We start from the raw sequence: 27,068 nt of genomic DNA on the forward strand, positions 1-27,068 counted from the left end.
CTGAAAAGGCACCACAAAGATTTTAAAAATATGAAAAGAGAAAAAGATCTAAGTAGTACGCATTATTTTATGAAAGCCTTGTTTCGGTTGTTTATATCACCTGGATTATAATGGAAAAAATTATGCTGTGTACTTAATGGGCAGCAGTTTAAAAAAAATACCTATTGCAAAGCACACCTTGCGTGTATTTTTTTAATCAGCAAAATTATGTAAGCTTTATTGTTTCTTCAGATGAGGAAAACATGCTCATCAAGATTAACTTGGCAGGCAGTGGTAGAAGTGAGATTCAAACCAAGATGCTTGATATAAAAGGTTAGAGCTCTTTTGTCATTATTGCAGTTCCTATGGAAGTGAAGGTTGTTGGGATTCTGGATACGCTGCAGGGTGTGAACCCCCACCCTCAGCACTAAGCTGGCTGTTTCAAGGGGGCCTTGCTCTAGTTTAGGTGGGGCCATTACTCTGACTGGCTGCTTGGGATACTTTCCCTGTTTAACTAGGTTCTGCCTTTCTTCTGAGATGTGACATCAAGACTACATGTGGTATTGCTCGACTGCAATTCCAGCACATGGGAGGCGTAGGCAGGAGGATCAAGAGATCAGTATCAGCCTAGGCTACGGAATTCTACGTCAGCTTTGGTTACATAAGACCCTGTCTCCAAAAAAAAAAAAAAAAAAAAAAAAAAAAAGCCAATAAAACAAAAGATACTCAATTGAAAACTGGGCCTGGGGCAGAGGTTGTAACTCAGCCGCTAGAGTGCATGGTCAACATGTGTCAAGTCCTGGGTTCTATCCTTAGCAACACATACTCCAGGTGAAGCACTCATACTTGTAGTCCTGGCACTAGGGAGGCAGAGGCAGGAGTATCAGAAGTTCAGGATTATCTTTGATCACATGCAGTCTGAGGCCAGCCTGAAATGAGACTCTTAAGGGAAAACCCTTTAGTTTTAAATGTGCAAGCTCAGGCTGATTTACACTTTGTTTCTCATCTTAGGGGATGTTGGATCAGAGATGTCCTATGTTCTATGTCGAAGGTGGTGGAACAAGGCTGAGAAAGAGACCTTTCTACCATAGAGGAAGGAAAAAATGGATTTGGTCTTAGTGGCTCTGACAGCTGAAAGTAGAAAGAAAAAAAAGGCAATCAGGAAGGAGTTCTGGACCAATACTGGGGACTGCAGATCCATTCCTAGTTACTGGTTCCTATTATTGGTGGTGAGTTGTGGGGATGGCCATATCTATTAGGTCTAAGTCACACAGGTGCACCTGGTGCTATAAACTCATTGTTATTCACAGAGGGGTTGTATGCTGTCACCTGCTGTCTACTCTTGTTGTCCACTTGAGAAAACAGAACCAACTTAAAAGTGTTCGTGCTTGAATATAACAAGTAATTTGTTTTGTTGTACTTAGCTGTTTTCTTTTTAGCTTTCTGAACACAGCTGTAAGATAAATACCTTAATTCTTAGGTCTGAATAGAGGATGATCAGCCTACTTCTCTCACTGTTCACTCTGCTCTGACCCAATTTGAAATCACAGCCTGACCCAAAACTCCACAGTACCTTTTTTGTTTGTCTTTTGAGACAGAGTTTCTCTCTGTAATCCTGGAACTAGCTCTGTGGAACAGGTTGCCCTTGAACTCAAAAAAAGATCTTCCTGCCTCTGCCTCCCAAGTGCTGGGTGTACATTACCACTGCCTAGCACAATACCTTAATCTTCATCATTCGGGGTTCTTGTTCTGGAATTTTCAGTGGCACTGTCTGGTTTTGGTTTGTACAGTTGTTTAACATTAAGGCTGTTTCATTTCAATCACAACTTCTGTTAGTAAAGAGAGCCAAATAAAGTTAAAAAAGAAAAAAAGACCCAACAGGGCATAAAGTATTGTGTGTGTTATCTGTGCACTTGCATGTGTGGGTACGCTTGACTATGTATGTGTATGTAAAAAGCAGAGGTTGATGCTATCTATGTCTTCTACAACTGCTTCTCCATCTTGTTTAGACATGTTTTCTCACTGAACCTGGAGTTCACCTTTTCAGCTTGTCTGCCAGGTCAGTGAGTGAACTGTGCTACTTCCTTGCTCCAGGGTCCAATGGGTGCTAGGGATCTGAACCCAGGTCCTCATGCCTGTGCAAGGACTTTTATCCACTGAGCCATCCCTGACCCAAACCTTTGCAGACATGTCTCTCCTTACCTTGAATTCTTCAAGGGGTTGGGGATTTAGCTCAGTGGTAGAGCGCTTGCCTAGCAAGCGCAAGGCCCTGGGTTCGGTCCCCAGCTCTGAGAAAAAAAAAAAATTCTTCAAGTACATTGTTCATGGTACTACAACGTGACTGCTCCCTGCATAGCTGTATGGCTGTATCCCTTTTTCTAGCAATGATTTACTTGTAAGAATACTTTCTCTAGTTCTCAGTGTTATTGCTGTACTTTTTCTCCTCAGGTAAAATGGGCCACACAACTCATCTGCAGGGGACCTCAGGAGGATGTCACAGATACATTCGAGTAGGCAAGGTAAGTGGCCTTGCAGGCTTTGTGGGACACTGACAGGGATTCAGTGGGCATGGTATTTAAGAGGGATCGAAGAGCCTGTTGAGAGCAGGTGGACAGTGATGTGGGGCCATTGGAGAAGGAATGTAGGGGAGAAACATTTCATGGGCTGGAGACTGGAAATACGTTGGCAACATAATATACAGAATTCTAGTCCTGCTTTCGCAGAGAGCAACTACCTAAAATCTACATTGTTTTTTGGTTCTTTTTTTTTTTTTTCCGGAGCTGGGGACCGAACCCAGGGCCTTGTGCTTCCTAGGCAAGTGCTCTACCACTGAGCTAAATCCCCAACCCCTAAAATCTACATTGTTAATGTTAGCTCAGAACCTGTTGCTGGACTTTCACCTCTGAGCATGTTTCCTCCACAAATGCTGGGGGCGAGCAAGGTGCAAGTGCCTATAAAACAATGTGAGCGGAGCTGGCAGGGTCAGGATGTGGCAGGATTAGTTTAGCCATAAAGATCTAGCTACTTCATCAAAGTATCTTCACTAGACAGTTTTCACATTACAATAAACTAGGACCTTTCCATCTCCAGGGCTCTATAAAGAGGAGTCATTTAAGTCCTTAGAATCCCAAGGAGTACTCAAGAGATGAAAAATATTTTAGGATGCTTTTAATCCATTAATTATAGATGGAAGGAGGCTTAAGACTGGCTCTGAATCACATGATCTCATAGTGGTTTGGGTTAGTTTCTGACATTTGCAAACTTTTTCTTTTTTGAAGTAGGGTAACACATAAGCTCAGGCTGGCCTTGAACTTATATAGCTGAAGATAACCTTCAACTCCTGATCCCTCTGCCTATACCTCCTGAATGCTGGGGTTACAAACACACATCATGTATGGTTCATGTGGTGATGGGAGTCTGACCCAGTACTTCAAGTCTCATGTCCGGATTTACTTATTTGTAATGTCTGAGTGTGGGCAATGGGTACACAGCTTACAGTGAAAACCAGAAGAGGATACTGGTTCCCCTGAAGCTGGAAGCACTTGCTCTTAAAGGACCCAGGTTCAGTTCTGGGAATCCACATGGCTCACAATTAACTTTTTTTTTTTTAAAAAAAAGTATTTATTATGTATACATCATACAGATTTCTGCCTGCATATGTGCCTGCAGGCCAGAAGATGACACCAGATCTCATTATAGATGGTTGTGAGACACCATGTGGTTGCTGGGAATTGAACTTAGTACCTCTGGAAGAGCAGTCAGTGCTCTTAACCGCTAAGCCATCTCTCCAGCCCCATAATTAACTCTTAACCCAAGTTCTTGGGACTGACACTCTTTTACCATCCATGGGTACTGTACAAGATACGTCCAAGTAATTCATATATACACTTTGCTTTTAAAAGACTATGTCATTATGTAGCCATCATGTAGCCCAGGCTGGACTTGAAATCAGCGACTCCCCTTGCCTTTGCCTTCTGAGTGTTGGATTAAAAGTATGTGCTACTATGCCTGGCATAAAAATAAATCTTTAAAAGAAGATAAAGGGCTGGAGAGATGGAGGTTACAGGATCCTCTTGGGACTATTATGATGCTGTCTCTCCAAGGCCAGTACCCAGCTTCTGACACGGGTGCTGGGGATCCGAACCAGACCCACACTTGTACACTAAGTAGTGACTGAGCAGTTTCTCAAGCTTTGGTTGTTTCCTCATGTGTAAAATGGGCCATGCCATTCTTAGGATATTTGGGTCAACATTGTAATCAGGGAGTCCTTGGTACAGGTCAAAGCTTACATTGATGACCACTTAGCAATTTAGCAAGGGCTTGGTATCATCGAGAGCAAAAGCAAGAATCAAAGTTAGAAACTCCCTAAAATAACCAGACATAAAACTCAAGCCCAAGCCTGGACTTACACCCAGTAGGGGAACTAAACAGATACAGTAATGCCCATGTTGAAGAACCAAGTCCTTTTCCATGAAATTCATCCTCTACAATGTCAAAAGATGTAGAGGAATGCAGCCTGACTGCCCCACTATCATTTGAGAAGGGTCCCCAGGCCAGTGATCTCTGACCTGTAGGATGATCAAGAACAAGTTCAGTGTGGTTAACATAGTCCACAGTCGCTTCTTGTAAAAGTCAAAACTTAAGTTGGGTGTGGCCAGTATCTTCACCAGTACCTTAAATTTAAGTAAAAGCTATCTGACCCAACAAAAGCCAGCAACACTGAAGGTCTTTGAGACAGTGTTTCTCTGTATAAAGAGCCCTGGCTGTCCTGGACTCATTCTGTAGATCAAGCTGGCCTTGACCAGAGATCCACCCGACCCCAATTCCAGAGTGCTGGCATTAAAGATGTGACACACAAGGCCAGCCTAGTGATAGTGTTTTTATATCATCGGACAAGGACCCAGGTGTGATTCCAGGCACCCAACTAGTGACTCTCAATTCTCTCCAGTCTGAGGGACTTGATGCCGTAGTCTGGTCTCCACAGGCATCCAGAATGGACATGGTGCTTAGATACATTCAGCTATAACACCCCAGATGTCTACTAGAACAGGGAGGCAGTAGTACAAGAAGCCAGTTTCAAAACCACTGTTTATAAACTCTTCCTCTTCTTGTTGAGGGGAACCACCCCAGCATTCTACTGCTGTAGTCTATATCAGAGCTCAGGGTGTATGAGCACAGCAGCTGTTTCCTGCCTTGCCACAGTCTGCACCACATCCCACACTTTAACGATGGAGCAGAGTGGGACCTTATTCATCCTGCCCCGCCCATATCCCCACCATGCCCCACCCGAGAGCTCAACATAAAGGGTTGCCTGACACCCAGGTTTTGTGGTTTCCACTTTATTGCTCAAGCACAGGACTTGAGGTGTGCCTGGACCTTCAGCGTGCATTAAAGAGGCTGAGGGGATGGGGACAGGGATGACCTGGATGAGGAAACTGAGAGGAGGGGAGGAAAGGGGAAGTACTGGTAGGAGCTGTCTAGAGGCGATCACTGTGATACCGGGGGATGTTACCGGGAATACCATCTCAGGAGAGCAAGGCAAGAGAGGTAATGGACACAACAGTGGTTTTCCCATGCCCCTAGCACCTTCATGGAGACCGCAGGCTTGGAAAACAACCACAGAGGGAAGGGATGGGAAAAATGGCTGCCCAGGAGTCTTCTCCACCCTGGCTTATCAGACCCCATCCCTATCACACAGCCCCTTCAACCACTTGAAAATGGAGCAAACAGAGGGAGCAAAATAAATTAACATTCTGATGTATGTGTGGAAGGATATACACTCATGTATAACGGGGAAGAAAAGAGGAGTTGACACCATCTAAAACTACCCCCCATTTCACCCTCAGCCTGCTCTTCTCCCTTCTCCCCCAAAGCCATCATCCAAACAGATAGAAAAATAAAGGTCTAATTCACTCAAAATTCTTCAGTTTTTACAAAACTAACAGGGTGGAGTAGGGAAGGGAGCAGGGAGGCAGCCGCAGGGGTGGGTAGGCGGAGAGGCAGGCTATGCTTCTGTCTTCACCTGAGCCTGGTTGCCTGCCACATTGTTCGGCTCACCCTTCATCTCAGCATCAGTGGGATGGTCTCCTGCAGCCACTTCTGTCTTGGCCTGCAAGATGAGCAAGAGGAAGAGGCTGAATTTCTAAGCAAGACAGACAACTTCTAACCGCAATCCTGGAACGGTTCAAAGCACCTGTGCGTGCACACACACTCTGACCTGACAAGACCATTCAACATATTACTGTTGAATGTCACAGATTTCAGATGTTCTCTTTGTGCTTTGGGTTTAAACTCAGGGTCTCGAGTTATATCCTAGAGCCATTAAACAAAAATATTCTTAAATGTTTAACCTCATGTGTGCTTCTGTGGCATCAAAATCGAAGGATGGATTAGGGTATCTCAGGAGATACATAGCACAACGTTAAACCCATTTCTTTATATGTTAACCAAAATCATTTTAAAACTATATAAAATATTAAATCACTATTCAATTTCACCTTTCAAATGTGGCTACAAAAAGTATGTTTGTCATCTATTCCTCTTGGATGGTAATATCAGGAACACTGAAGCAACAGGCTAATGTAAGTTATGCTATGGATGTGCAACAAAACAATGCAGAATAGGAAAAATTTGGAAGCTGTCTTTAGTGATATAAAATAAGCCTCCGCACATTAACCAACATACAGGGCAAATGTACAGTGGGGTAAGGCTGAACTGGCAGGATCACGTGCCTGTGTGCTAAGCATAGAACCTTTTGGTTCTGAGTATGGGGCCGTGAGGCAGAGACAGGTGGACAACTGAGTTCCAGCCCAGCGCGGTCTACTTTGTGAATTTTAGGCCAGTTGCCTCGAACACAGCACACTTCAGAACTGGGCTCTGGTGTGTAGAAGCACTTCTGTGATGTCAGCCCCCTTGGTGGGGTCAGCACTAAGACAGAACTTTTCCTGGTTGGTGGGACTCTGGGGAAGGATTAGGAGGTATGGCCTTGTTGGCGGAGATGTTTGCTAAGAGGCTTTGAGATGTCAAAAGCCTGTGTTGACTGTCTTGCACTTAACACTCCCTGCCATGGCAGTCTCATACACCAACCCTCTAGAGTGGTGAGCCCTCTATCAACTCTACTATGAGCTGTCTTGGTCATAGTCTCTTCTTAGCAATGGAAAATTAGAGAAGACACACCCCCCTACCCTAACCTTATGTTCCTCCTCAGCCAGCCTCTCAAACATGTTGGCATAGAGCTTCTTTTCCCGGGCAAGCTGCCTGCGGGTCCGCTGCTGGCACACAGCCAGCTGGGTCTTGGCGGCTTTGTTGCTGGGATAGAGCTGCAGGACCTTTTGGAAGTCAGCTCGTGCCAGGTCAAAGTCATTCACGGCCAGGTGTGCCTCTCCCCGGCGAAACAGGCCCTTCTCATTGTTGCTGTCCAGCTCCAAGGCCTAAGAGCACAGAAAGGAAGCAGTGGGGACATCAGACTCTGCAGCACCAGTAGGATTTCCAAGGAACCCTTTAGATGGATGAGGCTCAGTGGAAGTGGTTGGTGCCAAGTCAGAAAAAAGTAGACAGAGACATTAAACCGGAAGGGTCATGGGCCAGGAAGAAATTCACGTAATCCGAGAGGAAAAAAGGAAATTCAGCAGGTCTTCATGCATAGGAAGAACACAACCTCACTTTCCCAGATACAGATAAGGACAAAACCCAAACCCCGCCCCTTTAGCTTTCCCCAATCAGGGCTTGCTCAGTGTCTGTACCTATACTTTCCCACCATCAAAAAACTTACTACTTCTACTCTCTAGGTCTGGAACTCAGGATTCCCAGTGATATATCCTACTAACTCTACCCCACAACTGCCTGTAACACGTTCTTGAAGGGAACTCACCTTGTTACAGCTTTCGATGGCAGCTGAGAAGGCCTGCAGTTTCAGGTGACACATGGCCAGATTGAGATGTGAGGCCAGTCGGAGCGCATGGACCTTTTGCATTTCCTCACCGGAAAAACTAGACTCGTATTCTAGCCAAGACACAATCTTCTTGTACTGCAGTAAGGCTTGCTTGTACTTGCCTTCCTAGAATGGGAGGGAAGCTCAGGCACCCAGTGCAGGTTCAGCAGCCCAGGTTGTCTCACCTGGTAGGCTCGAGTGACTCCTGGACACCAGCCTCCCACTCCTTCCCGTCCCAGACCAAATGGACTAAGATACACTAGGTGATAACCTCAGGAGATGTCCACACTGTGGCAGAGTATTACCTGGATAGCCCTCCCTGAGTTGCCTTGCCCTTGCCTCACCTTGAAGTACACGGTGCCCCTTTCTTTCACTATGTTGCTCTGCTCCAGCTTCTCCTCAGAGTTCATCTCCCAAGATGCCTTGGCCTGTCATACCCCAAAGGACAGACACAGTGGTCACCTTCCCCAGAATCACCCACAGACCAGACTGCAGGGGAGGGAGCACCTTAGGCAGACTCACCTTCTCAAAACTCTTCAGATGTACTTCATACCTCAGCTCAGCATGTGGTGGGATCTGGAACCTTTCCTTCCCAACACTGCCAAAAGCATAGCTGTGGAGGTGAAAAATGCCTGGGTTACCTCACAGCCCTTTGTCTGCTCGGACCGAGAGGCTTCCTGTTGGTTTCCTGGAAAGGACCTTCCCATCTTGAGACCTGGTTCAAATGCTTCCTGTTGGGCAAACATGTCCCTAGCATCTTCATTATACATTCAGGTGGTCCCTCAGCGCTCACTACTTCTTGCTCCTAAGTCTTAACTATACACTATTGAGAAGACAAACTCAAAGAGACACTGAAGCAAGAACCATGTTGAAGACCTAGAGACTTAAGTATGTATGGCATACAGTAGGTATTTTAACAAATGTTAATGATTGAATAAATTAATGGCATATGGAAATCTAGATGTTGGCAGGTTAGGGATCTGAATGAGGCAATGTGGTCAGCTGTGGCCACTTTCAGATCCAATCAAGAGCTCATGTGCTCTCAGCATTCTTAAGAGTAGCAGCAGGGACATGGCGCTTGTCAATGTCTATCCCACAGTTCACCTTGGACTTTCAGTTGTGTCCCTCTCCCCTGCAAAGTGCCTGTGTCTCACCTAGGTTTGAGGTACACAATGGAATGTTCTCCTTTCTCCATGCGCTGAATGGCCTCCTCCAGCCCACAGGGCAGATCCAGGCTTTCCCCTTCCCCGACTTCAAAGCAGAGCTCCCGCTGGTCAAACAGCCGGTCATTATAGTAGCCTTCTAGTGCCACTAGCATGAGAGAAAGAGAAGGCGTGCCCCGGGTGTGAGAAGGCAGAGCACTGAGAAAGCTGCCACCAGCCTCCCCACATCTCCACATCACGGCGCAGACTCAAGATAACCAATGTGTCTCAGACTTGGATGGGGTGCTAAGGCTGTGTGGTTCTTCTCATTTTAAGGATGAGACAAAAGACTTATAGAAGGAAAATGACTTGGTCCACACTACCCAAGGCCGTAAGTCTGAGTCAGGAATCAAGGCAACTCTTTTTTTTTTCTTCCCATACTAGACTCTACTTTCTTACCTTCTACCATAGCGCCATCATTGGGCCTGGCATAGCCTTCCCCCCGAGTCCGTATTCTGCGGATGATCCCACCATCTTCATCTTCTGTAAGATCTTCTCCTTTGAACTCAAACAGCTCCACCTGCGTGATGAGACAGAAAGTGACCAAGTCCTTTCTTCACTAACTTAACAGTGAAACTGCCTCTTTTCCACTCAGAAGAGTCACTAGTAATGGCCAGACCATATCTGGACAGAAGGATACAGGGATTTTACTTGGCTTCAGAAAGACAAGCCTTCTATCATCCTGGTCTATCTAACAAGGACATGGTATTATTTCATCGGGCAGGCATCAGAAGTGACCTGCCATCTCAATGGCCGTGTGAATATTCTCCTATGCCCACTGATTGGTTTTCTGCTTTCAGTTCAACAGCTTTAGTTCTTTCCCTCAGTGGAGGTCCTGCCTCAACCACTGACATATAGGAAGGTGTCTCTCCCTCTGGAGATCCAGGGTACCAATATGCTACACTGCCCTTTATAACCCAGACGCTTCCTGACCCCAGATTCCTTTCAGTTGAGAGTACTAGTCACCCCTATTCTAGAAGGGCTGTGGAGCCCCTTTTCTAACTGGAAGCCTCTATTACTGGTCTCTCTGGAGGCAGCAGAGCCAGCTAACCTTTCTACCTCTCTTCCTACTAAAGCTAGGCCCTCAGGCTTGGCTACATTGTCTCCAAGAGGCAGAAAGGGCTGGAGGACAGCCAGGCAATGGGGTGAGATAAGGTCTGGCTCTTTGCCTGGGAGATCTTTGGCCAGTACTCACCTCAAATACAAGTGTGGCATTTGGGGGAATCTTTGGAGGGCTGCCTGCTGAACCGTAGGCGTATTCTGGCTTGCAGGTGATGTGGCACACTTCCCCCACTTTCATGGTTGCCACAGCAATATCCCAAGCCTTGATGACCTCCCCTATAGGTGGAGGAAAAGACCCACTTAGCAGGGGCTTGACTCTAGGCTCAATGTCCCCAAAGATAGGAGCTGCACTACACCCAGGCAGAATCTAAACACCTCTAGAAATAGGACCAGGAGACAAGAAGCAGCAGTGTTGTCATTCTCAGGACATTAAAAGGTTGCCCAACCCTGTGACACAATTCAAGAAGCAAGACTATCCATCCCCAAGTGAGGGAAAGGCTGGATGGATGAGATGGGAAAGGAGGAATCAACCAGTCCCGAAACAGTAGAAGAAAACACAGGATGGGAAATGGATGGGTTCTTAACTATTCCTTCTTAAGCTTCCTTCTGGGGGGCCTTTTCTTTTCTGATGGCTAGTTTTTGCTATTTTGCCAAAGGCTGACTTGAACTACCGGCTTCAGTGGCTTTCGTGCCTCAGCCTCTCTGGTACCTGGGTGGGTACACAGGTAGGCAGTGCTGCACGGCACCCGGCTCAAGCTTGGCTGAGAACATGACTTTTGCCTGTGACAGCTGCTATCAATTTCAGAGCCTATCTATCCTGTCAGCCTACTAGCCAGGCCTACCTTTTCCCAGGTCAAAGGAGAATTTGTCCTTGCGGTCCAAACTGGAGTCAAACTTTGTGCCATCTAGCAGCCAGCCAGTGTAGTGGACAAAGACTCGGTCCCCAATCATGGCTGTCTCTGTGCCTGTACCCTCTCTCTTGATGACCTGGGGGGAAGGGAAGAAGGTGAGTACCTAGGGATGTGGGCAGAAGAGCCCCAGCTGTCCATAAGCCCCACCAAAGGCACAAACTGGATGGCCTCTGTTGTACCCACTGCCCCCTGCTTCTTTTCAGCAGGTCTGAGAGATCAATCTTCAAATGATCCCGACACTAGTGACTTGGCTTAGATTCGACTAACCTTCCCTTCTCCCTCCAGGCACTGCTTTGGAAAACTGCAGATAATGATTTGGGATTAAGTTTTGTCTATGGTTTCGGACAAGGTGCTAAACTATCCTGAACTTATTGGGTCAGGCACCGAAGACAATCCCTATCCTCCAGAGGTGCTCTGAGGGAAAAAAACCCGACAGAAACTAGTGGGTCATCAGATCAGGGTCTGGTTTGAACAGAATGGAACAGGAGTAATGAAAAGAACAGATCTGCTCAAAACTGGGAAAAGCAAGGGCCAGATTACAGACGGGCACAATGGCTCTGGTGTATCAGGTGCTGGAAATTAGACATGGGAAAGGAAACTACCTGACTGGCAAGCTAAGGGGTCCTTTACCTCCCATGCATGTATAGGCAGGCATCTACTTCTGCTTAATATTTATTTGTATATATATATGGTGACCCCATGGGCAGGCCAATAGGTGGATGTGGGACTATCCTCTAAGGGAAAGCTTCCTTCATAAGGATGTACAGGGTCCTGGAAGCAATGGAGCATAAAAGAGGAATTGACTCCCTCTGGGGATTAGAACCTAGTGCAAAGAAGGGCCACATGTTCACCAGGAGCAGCTAGATAGAGCTAAGGTAAAAAAAAAAAAAAAAAAAAAAGACAAGAGCATTTCTGGGCTAACAAGGCTCCCTAAGGTCTGCTTTGCACAAGCCACACACACTAGGAGCCGAGAGATGGGACACACGGAGGAGGAGAAACAATCGATGCAGGGAGACATGCAATGTGGGTTAGGATTTCAACGTCCTGGACTGCTGGCAGAACCTGCTCTGAACCGGCGCCCATTGTCCTGACCTGGGTCAGGGCGCCCTCCCCCTCGCTCCTCGGGCTATTTGCAGTCAGGCGATTAGTGAGCCGCTGGCTCCAGGGCAATGCACCTCCCCCACGGTTAGCACCCGGTACCCCCAACTCAGAAAGACTCAGGAGGGACAGGCGAGGAACTACAGGTCCCGGCATGCATCGCTCTCGCTCTCCCCGGGCCGAGAAAGGGGGCACAGCATGGCCGAGCCCGTGACCTCGCTGGATCTCAGCGATTGCAAAAGGGGCGCGGAAAAGCACAATGAGCTTTGGGCCAGGAACCTGCTCCCGGGAGCCGTTTTTGGTTCTAGCTAATGTTTAACTTTCAAGTGGGCGAGCCCTGGAGCACCTTCGTCCAGGTGGCCGGCGCACGCTGCAGCCGAGGGGTTCCCGGGAGGCGAGGCCCGAGTCCCTCGGCACGTCCGGGCCTCGTGCGCCCCGCCCGGGCCCCTGGCTGTGGCTCTCGCGCTCCGCTCCGCCCCTCTCAGCCGCACAGTGCAGCCGGCTCGAGTTGGCGTTGCACTGGGGGATCCTTCCCGGACCGGGGCCGCACCCTCAGGAGCGTGCAGCCGCCGTGCGGTCTTCAGGGCTGCAGCCCGCGTAGGGAAGACGAATTCCCCCACCCTCCGGCCACGATACCCCTGAGGCCCTTGAGCCTGCAGCCGAGGGTTCCACGGCCCCCTCACCTTGAGCACGCCCTCGTCCTGCTTGGGGCTGATGTCCACTCCTTCGAGAGGCAGGGGCGCCGATTGCGCCCCGTTCTCCGCCACCTTCATCTCCTCGGCGGTCATGGCCGCTGGGCGCACCGTTGGCTGCGGGAGTGGGGCGAGCGCGAGCCCGGCACTCTGGCCGCCGACCGGGATGAGCGGCGGGGTGGCGTGCAGCGGAAGGCAGCGCTGCCCACCTCGAACCGCGCTCCAGGCTCGCGCACCGGGCTCTCCGCGCGCTCGCCGGCGGCTGCGGAGTAGGGCGACGCCGAGGGGCGGGCCCGCGCGGCGCGTCTCCGTCCGCAATTGGTCCTATCTGCCTCGGGGGCGGGGCAGGGAGGAGCGGCACGAGCCCGGCTGCAGAGGGGCGGGAGCGGAGAACTTTCTAGAGAAGCGGTTAAACGGGTTGGGGCTCTTGGGCTGAGGGTATTGGAGCGGTTTGGTTTTTTGTTTTTACATTGTTTTTGTTAAGATTTGCTTCTCTGGTTGATAGCTTTTAGGGGTGCCCTCCTCTCCAACACTAGGACCTCTGGGATTTTGAAGATCACAGTCTTCCTTATGTCGTCCCTCCCCACCCCCACCCCCTCCGCCCGCGGCTAGCAGATTTTTCCAGATCCTTCTCCATCCTCAGGACTCCCAAGTCTGGGCCTGTCTGGTGGCCCGCCCTGTGCACCCAGGCCCACAGTGTAATAGCTGGAGACAGCCAGATGTGAAGTGGCAAAGGTCGGCCTCCCCTGACTGTGCGGCCGATGCCTATGGTCCCAGGCGTGGGCACTTGAGTAGTGTGGGAAGAGAGGTCCAGGGAGTGAAAGCGTGGGCCCAGGAGGGAACAGTTTAGCCCAGGTGCACAAATTGGACACAACTTTGCCCTCTCTGCAGCCTGGCAGGCCCACCGCATGAGTTGCTTTCTAAAATACCATGAGCAGATATGTAAGAGACAAAGACTTGTAAGTGGGGTACGTGTGTAAAAATACGTTTTCTCCCACCATACTAATTAGCCTTTTTTGTTTAGTACTGGAGCACAAAATAGTTTTAGCACACATGGAAAAAAAATTCCCCTTTCCCCCTTTACTAAAGGTGAAGGAACCTTTTCTTCTCAACCTGATGCTCCTAAGAGATGCTTGTGGAGTTCCGAGTCCGTGTGGCTAAAACCATGAAGTTCTGATTACTGAAACAGTGATGGCTTGGTCTGCTGACTTGATGGAAGATCTGTCTGGAGAGGTCCTGACTGCCCAGCCGGATAGTACCACAGTTATACATAGAGCCTGGTGAGTGCTACCAGATCTACCTATTGTATTATTGGCTTTGTGAATTTTCACTCCAGTGTAATGAACTTTTTCCGTCTCCATGTGCCCAGCATGATGCCGTTCGTTGTACTAAGCCAGAGATGGCATTAAGTAGGCAACAGGCTGTTTATTATATGGGGCCTGCGAGATTGTGCTTTTGAACCTAGGTTTGATCCCTAACACCCACAATGTTGGGAAAAGTCCTTCAACGTTGTCTTTTGACATCCACACTTGTGCCCTATTATTCCTCCCAGAGGAGTGAAATAATAATAATAATAATAATAATAATAATAATAATAATAATAATAACTCTTATTATAATGGTTTAAGCATGTTAAATATTTTATTGTAGTCCCTTCTGCTGGACTGTCGAACGGGATGTAGAAGTAACCCATTCTTTCCAGCAATTTATAGTCTTACGAGTTTAACCACAATCTAAGACTCCTTTGGTGGCTAGAGACACTGCCAAAGAATATGGAAGGGAGTGAGTGGCTACTCCAGTAGGGAGGGCTCTTGTATACCACTGGCTTGCACACGGTACTTAACTCTCTGTTGCTCTCCTATATACCTGTTGATTGTGGGAGAGACTTTGGTTGACCCTGGGGTGTTATCTGGCACAGCAAGTTGTGATGGAGAAGCTAAGTACTAGCAGTGAGTTTGTGTCTCTTCCCTGAGAACAGCATTGTGGGCCTAAATCCTTTGATCTCATGCAGCACTTTCCAGCTGAGCACCAGCACGTGCCTGCTGGAACAGAGTAACCTCGGGTTAGAGTAGACGGTGCTTATGGATTAGCAGTAAGCAAAGGGTTGGCTTACCTTACAGTACGGCTGTCTTAAGTCGAGGCAGGTTGCCTCATTTGTTAGCCTCTGTCTCTCGTCTGTGAGTCCTGTCAATAGAGTGACCTAACACTTAGAAAGGAGGGAGTGTACCCGTGTGCCTAGTGCAGGTCTGAGCTTCCAGTGGTGAGTGGATAAGTGATGTGGGGGGGGGGACCGAGGTGAGCATGGAGCACTTCGGTAAGAGGCAAGGTGGCATGCAAGATATGAGGACAGGTGTCCAGTGAGAGGGCCCTCCCTCTGTGATGCAGCTGTGGGAGGCCAACAGTCAGGCACTGAGGTCTCAGGGCAGGGCTGTGTGCATTTGGAGTTTCTTCTGGTTGTGTATGTCACTTCTCTTGGAAAAAAAAAATTAAGGGTCTTTTTTTTTTTTTTAACCTTTTTATTTTACCCATATGGGTGTTTTGCCTGTATGTATGTCTGGGCACTATGTGCATAAAGTGCTCATGAGGCCTAAAGAGGGCACCAGATCCCCAAGGCTGGTGTCAGATCGCTGTGTGTTATCAGGCAGGTGCTGGGAATTGAACCTAGGTCTTCTGGAAGAATGGCCACCTAAACCTTATATGTACTCATCTAAGAAGGTATCTTGGTCTCCTCCTCCACCCTTTTCCCCCTACTCATTTAAATAAGTCATTGTGTGAGTGTGTGCTCATACAGATATAGGTGTTTTTCTCTAGTCCTGTCCATCTAAAAACTTATTTACTGTTATGGTACTGCATGGTGTGTGTGTGTGTGTGTGTGTGTGTGTGTGTGTGTGTGTGTGTGTGTGTGTGTTTCAGCACGGATGTCCCACAGCACGAGTGGAGGTCAGAAAACAACTTTGTGGAATCAGCTCTCACCTTCCACCTTGACACAGATCCCAGGGAGAGAACTCAGAACATTAGGTTTGCACTGCCAAGTGTTTTTAGTGGATGAACCCTTTCCATCCACCCCTCCTTTTACCCCTCACAAACGCCAACACTCCCCTGCTCCAAGACAGTGTTTCTCTATGGCTCCTGGCTGACCTAGAGCTCACTAATGTAGACTAGACTGGCCTCAAACTCACTGAGATACACTTGCCTCTGCCTCCCCAGGGCTGGGATTAAAGGTGTGCACCTGGTTCTCAGTCCATCCACCTTTGGAGACAAGGTTTGACACCGACACTGATTGGCTGGTTGGAGAGCTCTGGAATTTCTCCTGTTTCTTCTGAAATAGGAAGTCCCTACCCTGCCCCTGCCCCTTTAAGTAATAGGTTTCTTGTTTTCCTCTTCCAAGATATCTTTCTTAGAGATTGATGCTTTTTAAATGTCTTGCATTAAAATTGTAATTTTATGTTTTCGAAGAATGATGGCACAGAAGAGAGAGGAACGTTGAAAACAAAAGAAAAGGATTCTTCAGAGAAGAAACAGACATGGAAACTAGAAAGTATGGGACAGATTTTCCCAGCATGCAAACAAAAATACTGCTAAAAATGATGAAAAAAAACTTAAAAAAAAAAAAAAAACCAAAACAAAACCCAACGAAGTGAAATGCAAGCAGGAGTCAGATGGGAGGGCCAGCCTGTTGAGTGTTCTGCCCCCTGGTGTTGCAACACAACAGTGTTTTATGTACTTTGCAGGTTGGAAGTCTTTCTTGCCTTTAGGTTTTCCAGTCAGCATACAAAGTAGTGCTTTCGTATGACCTTTATTTAGAGGAACCACATTTGTCTCGTCTTGTACCCTATTCTCTCCTACTCCTCTCCCCATTCTGTTTGTCCACTCTGTTTTCCCAAGAGGCCTCTCTCTCTCTGCTTCCACCTCCTATACACACATCTATACATTCGATTCCACACGGGAGCAGATGTAGGATTTGTTCAAGTCTGGCTTATTTTGCTTAGCATAATCTTTGGTTCCATCCTTCTTTCTGTGTGGCTCAGTAGCATTTCACTGTGCATATATACCCATTTTAAAACTCGCTGCACTCTTCGGCCTCTCCACAATCAGTGGTTGTAAAGCATGCAGCAGTGGGGCGGAAGCCCCATGGCCACTTCATTAAATTCAGCCCTAGGTCTTTGTTTGCTGTTGCTTTAAATGTCTCCAAAGATCTTCTGTTTACTGCTGGTGCATAAAATGCATTTTACGAGTTGGAGAAATGTTTCAGCCATTAGGCTCACAACCAAAACATCAAAATGCATTTTACTTGCTATTTTCATAACAAGACTTCCTGTGTAACTCTTACTACTATTTTTATGTTTTGGAAGTGAGGTCTCATCATGTATCCCACAGTGGCCTCAGACTTGAAGTCCTTGTGCCTCTGGCTTTCCAGATGTTTGGATTAAAGGCCTGTGCTACCAAGCATGGCTTTTTTTTTTTTTTTTTTTAACCATTTCCCACTGGGCAGTTCAGTGGCCTTTAAATCTAATGTAACGTTGTGCAACCACACAATGTTGTTTTTTTTGTTTGTTTTTATTGTTTGTTTTTGTTACAGTCTCCTATAGCCTAGGCTGGCCTTGACTTCTCTGTGGCCCAGGGTGACCTTGAACTTCTGATTCCCCTGCTTCTACCCCCCAGCTTCTGGGAGTGCGTACCATCCTAGTTGGCTTCTTCTTGTTTTGCCATAGGGTCTTGTTGATCTCAAACTCATACCCCCCACCTGCACCCCTAATGCTGGTATTCGAAGCACCCATTGCCACAATTCTTGTTCTAAGCAACAGGTTTGTGGTAATTTGTTGTACCTGTTGTATGTCCAATACTCAGTGTTCAGCAAAGGATGTGGACTGAGTCATTGTGACTCTCAGTCCGTGTTGTTTAGTTCTACCATATTGTTTGCTGCGGAAGGGAGCTGGGTATTGTAAGTGCTGGGACAGAAGGAGAAAGCCACCCCAGGATGTACCTGAGTATCTGTGGAGGAGGGGTAGATGAATCCGGTCCTGTAAGAGTTGAAGATGTGAGAATCCTGAAGTGGAGGCTGCTGGATTCTGGGAACCAAGAAACTGGCCTCCGAGACACTTAAGTTGTATCGTGTGGCTGGATGGGGAAGAAAGGAACACTGAGGAAGATCCTCCACCTCCTTCAGCTCCTTCTCCTCAGTTGTAGTGGGCAAGCAAATGGTCCCACCTAGTTCCATGAGCCATGATGATTCTGTCAGCAAGGGAGTGGGAGTCTGGGAGGCCAAGGCCGCCTTCTCCTTGGACTCTTTGGTTCATTTGATTGCTTGGTGTATTCACCTCCTACCCCTAATGCTGGCTCGAGGATATTATTGGAAGATGTCGTGGGTAAGCATGTTACTTAGTCTTATCAATATTTTACCTTGTGCTGTACCCTGAAAAGACAGGGGCCTAGTTAGAGTGAGATTGGGATCAGGACTGTAGCACCAGGATTCCAGAATTCACTGTTGTGTGGAACCTAGGGCAGTATACAGTTGTCCTCTGTATCACCCCTGTCCTGATGGCACATTACTCATGTGGGATCATGGTCTGGGTGGTTACCCATGTCCCTTTGCTTCAGAATCTCTGAGGCTTCAGGACCAGGACTCCAGGATGCTTCCAGACCAGTGGTGACTTTCCTGTTTTCTTTCCTTCTATCTTCCTTTGGGAAGCTCAAAATCAAAAAGTCTTTGAGGACTACTTTCCTGATCACTCTTCGAGACCAAGACTTTTTTTCTTTGCTGCCTATGTCTGGTGTTCAGTGACTGTCATAACATTTCAGTTTATCATGGGACCTGGTCTCACATGTTCCTCAGTTGTCTCAGTTATGGGTGGGGTGCATGTCTTGCTTTTTTTTTTTTTTCCTTTTTCTTTTTTTCAGAGCTGGGGACCGAACCCAGGGCCTTGCGTTTGCTAGGCAAGCACTCTACCACTGAGCTAAATCCCCAACCCCATGTCTTGCTTTTGAATAAGATTACCAACTTCCGGGCTCAAATGGGAGATGCCTGGGGCTTTGGACAGTTAGAATCTGCTGCAGTGTGGAACAGGCATTCAGTGTGTAATGGATCCATCTGCAAGTGCCCCTCTGCTCCTCACTTGTTCTCCCTTCATTTGTCTGATCACTTAGCAAACACCTGTTTACTGAACTCCTGTGTGAGCTGTTGAATATTCGAAGACGGTGGCTGATGGTCTCTCTGTCTCGGTTGTCTTGAGCATCTAGTTATTCAGGAGCTTTTTCTGCCTCTTTGCACTTCCTGTGAGTTTGGTTTCAAATCAAACTCACTAGGCTGAGATACCTATTAACATATCAAAGCAGACACTGGCTGCCAGGTTCTCCCAGCATCCCTCAGTCCCTATCTGTTTGAGGTCCTCCTGGCTAGCATACCCCACCCCCTACCCTAGTCTGGGCATCCCGCCTCCAGCTCAACAGTCTTGCCCCTGTATAAATCACCAAATTTGGTTACACCCAGCTCTTGACCCCGGCTGCCCCTCTTGGTCTGGCTCCTCTCTTGTCCTCCTTCCCCCTCCCATGGCCCGGCTCAGTCTAGCTTCACTCTAGACTCTCCAAGATGTCTCCATCTCTACCTGTTTTCTCCCTTATATCTATAATAAAAATTTCAGCCCCTTAGGAGCAGTCATGTTCTCCTTTTATTTCTTTTTCTCATTCAGTTCACAGACGTGCATCCAATCCCAAGCTTCTCCCTACTCCATTGTCTATGTTAGGTGTTAGGCAAACTTCCAGACAATTAGACCTGCCCTAGAAGCTGAGGTAGTGCTTCTCCTTACCAGAAGGGGGCATGTGAGATCACATGACTTGGTGAAGCTGGGAGATTCTAATTGGAATCTGGATTTCGGTCAAAGATTGAAAACCCAGAAGACTAAGGACTCCCTATCTTACCAAAGGGGTCTAAGTTAAAATAAAAAGTTGTTAGTGGTAAAGGTCGGGGTCTTAATGTATAAGCAGAAATCACAGTGGACAGTGACTGCCTTTCTTGTTAAAACAGTAGAGGCAGTAACAGTGACAACAGGGTACAGTGAGGAACAAGGTAATCCCAAGTCTGCTCTTTTGTGGGACAGGGTCTCCAACAACTGCTGACATCTTAGACACAGGAACAGTGACAAAACTGGGCTACCAACCACTCAGGCAACTTGTCTCCAACAGCTGCCAGATAACTATACCACCAGCCAAGGGAGAGCCCAAACATTGCAAATGTCTCTCAGACCTCTCCACAGCTGCTGTTCCTAGTCCAAAGGTAGACCGTGTGCAGGCTGATAGGTAGAGACAAGGAAGATGGGTAATCCTTGAGTCCAGAAGGGCAAAGAGATGCTCTCTGTTTTCACCTAATTTTTGAGTTAGTTGCTTAGTGTGATAGGTTTCCTCTTTCAAATTTGTTTTAAAAATATATTCAATGATTTGTTTTCAAAAGGACAAAACCAAAAAAAAAAAAAAAGTCAGTCTTTCTCTTGCCATTCCCCGTATTTGTTGTCTCTAAATCTTTTTGGAAAGCTTAAATTCAGGTGCAGTATAAACTGACTTGGGTTTGTAGCTCCTTAAGTCGAGAATCATCTGTGGTAATCACAGCCTAGTCCTTAACAGTAACGTGACTACAGCATGCTTTTGTTGTATGAAAGCCTTTATAAGTACAGAAAGAAATCTCCTGTAGTCTGTGGTCAGTTAGTTTAGATGGCATTGTTTCCTTGAACCTGGGGGCAGGGAGTGGGGAGACAGACAGCAGCTGTTGAATCTGTCAACATCATCTGCTAAGAGCAGAGAATGTGAATGTCTGCACTGGGATGAAAGGCTGTTTGTGTGAGGGGACGGTAAGTCTATCAAAGTATGAGCATACCTAGTTCGTCCTGTAGGAAGAAAATGTCTTCTTTATCCTCTGTGTTGCAATAATCAGACCTAGCATTTTGTCTGGGATGATAATGTGTATGATGCTGATGTCATCGCTCGTCAGTTTCCCACCGAGTGCTCCACATGTTTCTATGTCACGGGTAGTTTTAGTATCAGTGAACTGGGGAAACTCTGTGTAGGGTGTAGATCAAGGTACCATACATAGTGTGATCCACTTCTGTCGCTCAGCACTCAAGGTCTCAGAGGCCTGTCCACTACTGCTGTCCTGTCCACCTTCTGGCTGTGTTAACAGTCTGAAGCCTGCCGATAACACATGAGCTGTGAGTACTCCTCAAAGGCCTTTTCTGAGTCAGGCCCTAGCAGCCTCCGGGTCTGGTCCCACCTTGCTAAACTCTTGCTCAATTTTTAATCACTCTTTTTTCAGTTCCTGGTTCTGGATCATCTCCTCAAAGGCATGGAACTGTTTCTGTTCTAGCTGGTGCAGCTTTTGCTCTCTTTCCCCAGTGCTTGCTGGATGGCCATGTGCTGTCCATGTGCTGGGGGCATTCTGACCCTCCCACCTTCTCTGTATAGTTTTCATTTACTTTGGTGTATGTCTCCAAACCCACTTTAGCCCCTCTGCCTAGGAAAAGCAAGTCCGGTAATTCCCTGACTGTCAGGAACAGCATCTCCTTTTGATCCTGGTATCCAGGGCCTTGGTGCATGAAGGACTTGATGCACTTGCTGTAGAGGATAAGGGAATGTTCAATGTTGCTTGCTCCAAAGTAAACGGATGCTCCAGAGTGGGTGTGCTGGCAGGGTGGCGTATTGGATCTCACTGCATTCTCAAGCTGGGGAAGCATCTTCACCCTGTCTCTGAGTGGAAGGGCGATGGTCCCATGGTCAGGCATCAGGACCAAAAGCCTCTGATTCAGATTTCTGCCTTCAGAATACAGCTGCATTGGAAGACTCTGTTGTTCTGAGCGCCATCTTGTTTGAAGACGGGTATCTCCTGACACAGAGAAGAGGTAATAATGTCAGTCACAGCTACAAGGGATTAAGGATTCAGTAATATGGTTTGTCAGGGTTGCTGAAGCTAAATACCATGTGTCTCCAATATGGAGACTAGTCACTAGTCACTGGTCACTTGGGATTATCCGATTTATTTGTGGACAATTTCACAGAAGTTTCCAAGTTCTAATGGGTGTTGATAGGTTTAGAGGGCAGATGATTTTATAAAGCCAGCAGTAGCCAGTAGGAATGTCTGATATCTAGCCAGAAGATGGGATTGGGTGGAGAGAATGGCAGGAGAACTCAGCTGACTGGCTGAGTCTAGGCAGGTGAAAGCCTGCTAGGCAGGTACGACAATCCTTTCCTCGGGCTCCATGCTTAGGCAGATCAGCTCAGTGTTTCTTATAAGTGTTCATTAACAGAGTTACCTATAATTTGCAGGTGATATTTTCATGTGGGTCCCCAAATAGGGAAGACCATAGTCTTAAGGAGCAAGACAGCCATGGGAACCCAGTGCCAAGTGTGGGCTGAGTGCTAAGGTAGGAGGTCCTTCAGGGGACTGTGATGCCTTAAGAAGCGATAGGAAAGAAGGTACTTGAACTGAGTCTTGGAAGATGATAGGTATTTTCCAGTGCACAAGGCTAGGAGGGGCATCCCAGGTAGGCCAGAGCACAGCTTTACATATGCTTGACTATTTAAAGAGATAGGAAGTTTATCCTGCCCAAAGTTCTTCCCTCTCCTCTCTCCTTTGAAGCGGACTCTATTTTCAGTATGAAGGACTTTTAACCTTTGAAGTCTAAAACTTGAGAAGGAGTCTACAGGCTTCCTTCCACTTTCTGATTGGATTTGAGGCCCATTCCACAGAAGGAAATCCACATTTTATACTACAAACCTGGTCAGAAACTCACGGCTAAGGAGATCGTGAGTGGGGGAAGTTACTTCTGATGTTTGAATGTGATGTGCCCACCAAATACTTTCCATGTGTTGTGTGTGGCCTTGCCCATGGCCACATTCTGCTGTTTGCTCTGGGCAGCACCTAGTGAAGAGGTCACGACTGGGAAATGAGTTGGGGTGCTCAGTCCTAGGGGACATCTCTCTTACCCCATCCAAGGCTCAGGGACATCATGGACGAGGGAGTGGAGGAATGTATGGGTAGAGGAAGGGTTAGAGTGATTGGGACACTGTCATCTTCTGGGCATTATATAACAGTTACCCTCTCTGACTTCCAGAAGCTCTGATTACCTACACAAAACCGGTGTAAGATTTGGCTCACCAACATTCTACCACAGAGCAGGGAACGTCTTGTGAGGATTTATAGGAAGTTAAAGGTTGCTAGGGGAGAGAGTCTCAAAAGCACACTCTTTCCCTGAGGATCTGTGGGCAATTAGGGGGTTTTGGGAGAGTTAGAAATACTTGGTTTAGTGGTGTAGCTACTCGTGAGTGTCCTGTGCCTTCAGTTGATTCGCCAAGGGCAAAAGTGAAGAGGACCAGCAGCAGTGAGGGGCCAAGGGGGGGCCATGGGTATGAATGGGGTCAAAGTGTATCGCATGAATGGAATAGCAAAGTGAAACCCACTGGTTTGTTATTAGCATATTAATAATACGTTAATAAAATGAAATTAAACAACCAAGCAAGCAACTTGGCACATTAAGAGAGTACCCGTAGGGCTTAGTCCTCACAACATTGGAGGAGTCTATTAAACTGGGATATGTTACTAGGGATGTAGCTCAGTGAGAGAGTGCCTATCTAGCTTAGCGTGTACAAACCTCTGAGGATAGCCTCAGAACTGTAAACAACTGCTTTGTAAGTGGCAGATCTGGTAACATGGTCCATGTAGACTGTGGAGTGTACAGCAGAGTCCTTGGAAGAACATGAACGTTGTCTGCCACACTCTGGATATGTCACTCTTTTGATGGCGCTCTTTATTTGCATTTACATATGTGTATATGTATGCATTCACACGGATAAATAAATGTATGTGTAGTATACATATAGTCTGCCTCCAAGACTATTTATGTGTGCATATATCCACATGTGGTTAAGGTGTGTAAAATTATAGGCATTTCTTATAATTTTCTCTTATTTTTCAAAAGTATGTTTTATTTTTACCTAAAAAAATTTATGAGGGCTGGAGAGATGGCTCAGCGGTTTTGAGCACTGACTGCTTTTCCAGAGGTCCTGAGTTCAATTCTCAACAACCTCATGGTGGCTCACAAGCATCTGTAATGGGATCTGATGCCCTCTTCTGGTGTGTCTGAAGACAGCTACAGTGTACTCACATACATAAAATAAATCTTAAAAAAATTATGAGCATTTTGCCTGCGAGAATGTCTCTGTACCACATGTGTGCAGTGCCTGCAGGAGCCAGAAGAGGGCGATGGAGACCAAGGTTTTGAATGGTTGTGAGCCACCATATGAGCTCCAATTGACTTCAGTCCTTCCTACAAGAGCAGATGGTGCTGTTAAACACCATGCTATCATCTCTGTAGCAACTTGGTATTTTCCAAAATAAAAACAAGAATTATATCACATGTCTGAAAGCCAAAGGGAAAATGATAGCACAACCAACTCTGGTAGGTACCTCTCTAGACTCAGAACAAAGTGCTGGGCCTGGGCTTGGGTGGGTGGCTCTCCTTGAGTAAAGTTCTATATAGTCCCAAACTGTCAGTCTTGCAGCAGCAGCAGACCCAGGAGCAGGCTTTCTGCTTTCTGTAAATGCTGCTACCTGGCTTCAGCTGGCCATTCCTTAGGCTTTGTAGTGTTTTGTATGTGGTAACTTAAATAAAATGTCCTTGTAGTGTTGGCATTGGATGTTTGATCCCTCTCTGGTGGCACTGCTTGGGTAGGTTTAGGAGGTGTGGCCTTATTGGGGGAAGTGTGTTACTGGGGGAGGGCTTTAAGAGCTTAAGGCTAGATGCTACACCCAGTGGACTTTCTACTTGTGCTTGTGATTCAAGACACGAGTCTTAGCTCCCTGCTCTTGCTGTCATACCCTAGCTCAGCCATATGGACTCACCCTTGGAGTCGCCATGCCCAGGGTGCTCATCACAGCAGTCGGAAGGAACTAGGACACTACAGCAATGAGCTTGTAAATCTTGTTTTCAGTTTTGGTGACGCTGTTCTCATATTTTTGTGATTCTGCTTTATTTGAAGCTTGGAAGGGTATTTTTTAGAAAGGTCAGATAGCAGAATTGTAAGTGTGAATTCCTGTAGTCTTAATTACGGAGCATTGTTGCTAGCTTCCCTTCTAGGCTCTGCCCAACAGTTACCTGGCAACAGCCAGGTAGGCCTGGCTTCCTGTAAAAGGTGCTGTTTGGCTCCTCCTCTCCCTTTTATTCTCTTATCCTCTTACTCTCTTGCTCTCTCTGCCACTCTGTATTTTCTCTCTCCCTTCCCCCTACCCCCTCTTTCTCCACATGTTCCTGACCGGCCTCTCTCCTCCCTCTCCCCTTTCTCTACCTCTCCCCATCTCCCTTCTCTCCCTCTCTTCCTTTACCCTCTCTCCCTTTCTCCCTCTCTCATTTTTCCCTCTCTCCCTCTCCCTTTTCCCCTCTCCCCTCTCCCCATCCTTCTCTGGTCTACTCCATTTTCAACTCCTCTTTCCCTGTCCCTAAATAAACTCTTCTATACCTCGGGGAAGGGATCCTCAGCATGGGCCCTCTGAGGTACCCCTCCCCCTCACCATACCTGGCTCTATCAAGCATATTCTAGCTTTCTTTTATAAAACACAACAGCTATAGTTTTTTTTTCTTTCTTTCTTTCTTTTTTTTTTTTTTCCCCGGAGCTGAGGACCGAACCCAGGGTCTTGCGCTTGCTAGGTAAGTACTCTACCACTGAGCTAAATCCCCAACCCCAACAGCTATGGTTTTATATCGAATGTTTTCTAACTTTTTTATGTGTATGAGTGTTTTCCATGTATGTATGTAAATCTACCAATTTGTGTACAGTGGCTGAAGAAGCCAGAAAAGGGACTGAATCTCCTTGGGACTAGTTACAGGGGGTTGTGAACTGCCACACGGATGCTGGGAACTGAACTCAGATCCTCTGGAAGAGCAGAGCAGCAAGTGGGCTCTTATCCACTGAGCCCTCCAACTCATGTTACCAAAATTTCTTTTCTGCTATTGTCTTTCCTCAGAGACAGTTTAATACTAACTGGTCTGTTGCCTCCAAATGTGATGAGGGTTTTCAGGTCCCTTTGTGGTTACTAGACAGTACCGGTAAATCAGGGTCCCCTTTTGGAGTTAGTCTCATTAATAGAATAATTTCTGGGTGGACTGAAATGGGAACTTGAAAACAATTTTATTACAGTTTAAAAGAAACCTGTCCCACAGCAGCTGCTGTGGGGGAGGAAACCTTAACCTCAGCTGCTGCTGGGGGGGAGGAAAGTGGAGAGAGAAGCCAGCATGGAGTGCAGGCACCTGGCAGAGAAGCAGTCACATGGTGGAAAGGAGGCTTGAGGGAAAGTAAGAAGCCCACAGTGTTAGGGGAAAGTGCAGAGAGTTTAAACAACAACAACAGGAAAAGTTATGCTTTCTGAATAATCCAGAAAGGTGGGCAGAGTCAGGACTCTAAAGGCTGCAGTGTGTTTGTAAACTTCTGATCCCTTTTTTACAAACACATTAATTTGTGTTTGTGTGAGTATATGTGCATGGGCTCACATGCCAGAGCACACATGTGGAGGCCAGAACATAATCTACAGGCGACAGTCCTCTTCTTCTCTCACATGGGTTCTGGGGACTGAACTCAGGTGGGCAGGTTTGGAAGTGAGTTCCTTTACCTGCTGAGCCAGCTTGACTATTTGGAGTCCCATGTAGTCCAGGATGGACCTTACCTTGCTATGTAGCCAAAGGTGTCTACATTTCTGACTTTCCTGCCTCTGCCTTCCACGCGCTGAAAGTAGACGATGAACTCACACACCTCGGGTCTGTGTGCTGCAGAGCGGAAGCAGGGTCCGTCCTGTGCTCTGCCAGCCTCACCTCCAGCCTCGCTGTTCTTTCTGTCATTAAATATTATTTTACAAATTGTTCTTATTGACTACAGTGTCTTCTTATATATCTGAACTATAGTTAAGCGTTTGTGTATTAAAAGTATTTTGAATTTTTTCTATATACAGATTTAACAATAAGCACTGGTGTGTGTAAATGCTGTGCACATTTCTGGTCAAACATACTTTTAAAAGCTTATTTTTTCCAAGTATTTAACTTTTTTAAAAACTATTTTAAAATTTTAGTATGTGTTTTCCTTTCTCTCTTCTTTTTTTAAAAAGAATATTTTATGTATGTAAGTATACTGTCATTCTCTTCAGACACACCAGAAGAGGCATCTGACC

General features: G+C 46.8%; 1 protein-coding gene and 2 long non-coding RNA genes across 5 annotated transcripts; 2 read left to right on the plus strand and 1 right to left on the minus strand.

Annotated features, from left to right (window-relative positions):
- Positions 1-184: 184 nt before the first annotated feature.
- LOC120102402 (uncharacterized) lies at positions 185-5,663 on the plus strand. The gene is made up of 3 exons (XR_005503975.2): positions 185-312; positions 991-1,208; positions 2,428-5,663. It is a non-coding gene; the product is annotated as an uncharacterized LOC120102402 (long non-coding RNA).
- Positions 4,681-13,135, minus strand: Fkbp4 (FKBP prolyl isomerase 4). Its single transcript, NM_001191863.1, has 10 exons — positions 12,866-13,135; positions 11,016-11,160; positions 10,307-10,449; positions 9,511-9,631; positions 9,064-9,220; positions 8,432-8,522; positions 8,254-8,337; positions 7,850-8,035; positions 7,170-7,409; positions 4,681-6,088 (listed from the first exon to the last, which is right to left on the minus strand). Exons 1-10 carry the CDS (start codon positions 12,968-12,970, stop codon positions 5,984-5,986), a joined length of 1,377 nt encoding a protein of 458 aa, NP_001178792.1. The 5' UTR covers positions 12,971-13,135; the 3' UTR covers positions 4,681-5,983.
- A 62-nt stretch (positions 13,136-13,197) lies between these two features.
- On the plus strand, positions 13,198-23,727 carry LOC102554670 (uncharacterized). Of its 3 annotated transcripts, none has more exons than XR_005503974.2 (3): positions 13,198-13,842; positions 13,964-14,154; positions 21,678-23,727. It is a non-coding gene; the product is annotated as an uncharacterized LOC102554670 (long non-coding RNA). The 3 variants fall into 3 exon arrangements; XR_005503973.2 differs by having other exon boundaries at positions 13,204-13,833; positions 16,331-23,727; XR_353637.5 differs by having other exon boundaries at positions 13,212-13,842; positions 16,331-23,727.
- Positions 23,728-27,068: the final 3,341 nt, after the last annotated feature.

This window comes from Rattus norvegicus, chromosome 4 (genome assembly GCF_036323735.1).
Source record: "Rattus norvegicus strain BN/NHsdMcwi chromosome 4, GRCr8, whole genome shotgun sequence".
Classification (NCBI taxonomy): domain Eukaryota; kingdom Metazoa; phylum Chordata; class Mammalia; order Rodentia; family Muridae; genus Rattus; species Rattus norvegicus.

Bases quoted from the DNA above. Each gene is read 5' to 3' on its own strand.
- Fkbp4 (NM_001191863.1), bottom strand. From the start codon at position 12,970: ATGACCGCCGAGGAGATGAAGGTGGCGGAGAACGGGGCGCAATCGGCG. The intron at 9,632-10,306 runs GTGAGTACTGGC...CTCATCACGCAG, and splicing joins ATGCCACACTTGTATTTGAG to GTGGAGCTGTTTGAGTTCAA. The intron at 8,523-9,063 runs GTGAGACACAGG...TCACCTCCACAG, and splicing joins ATTGTGTACCTCAAACCTAG to CTATGCTTTTGGCAGTGTTG.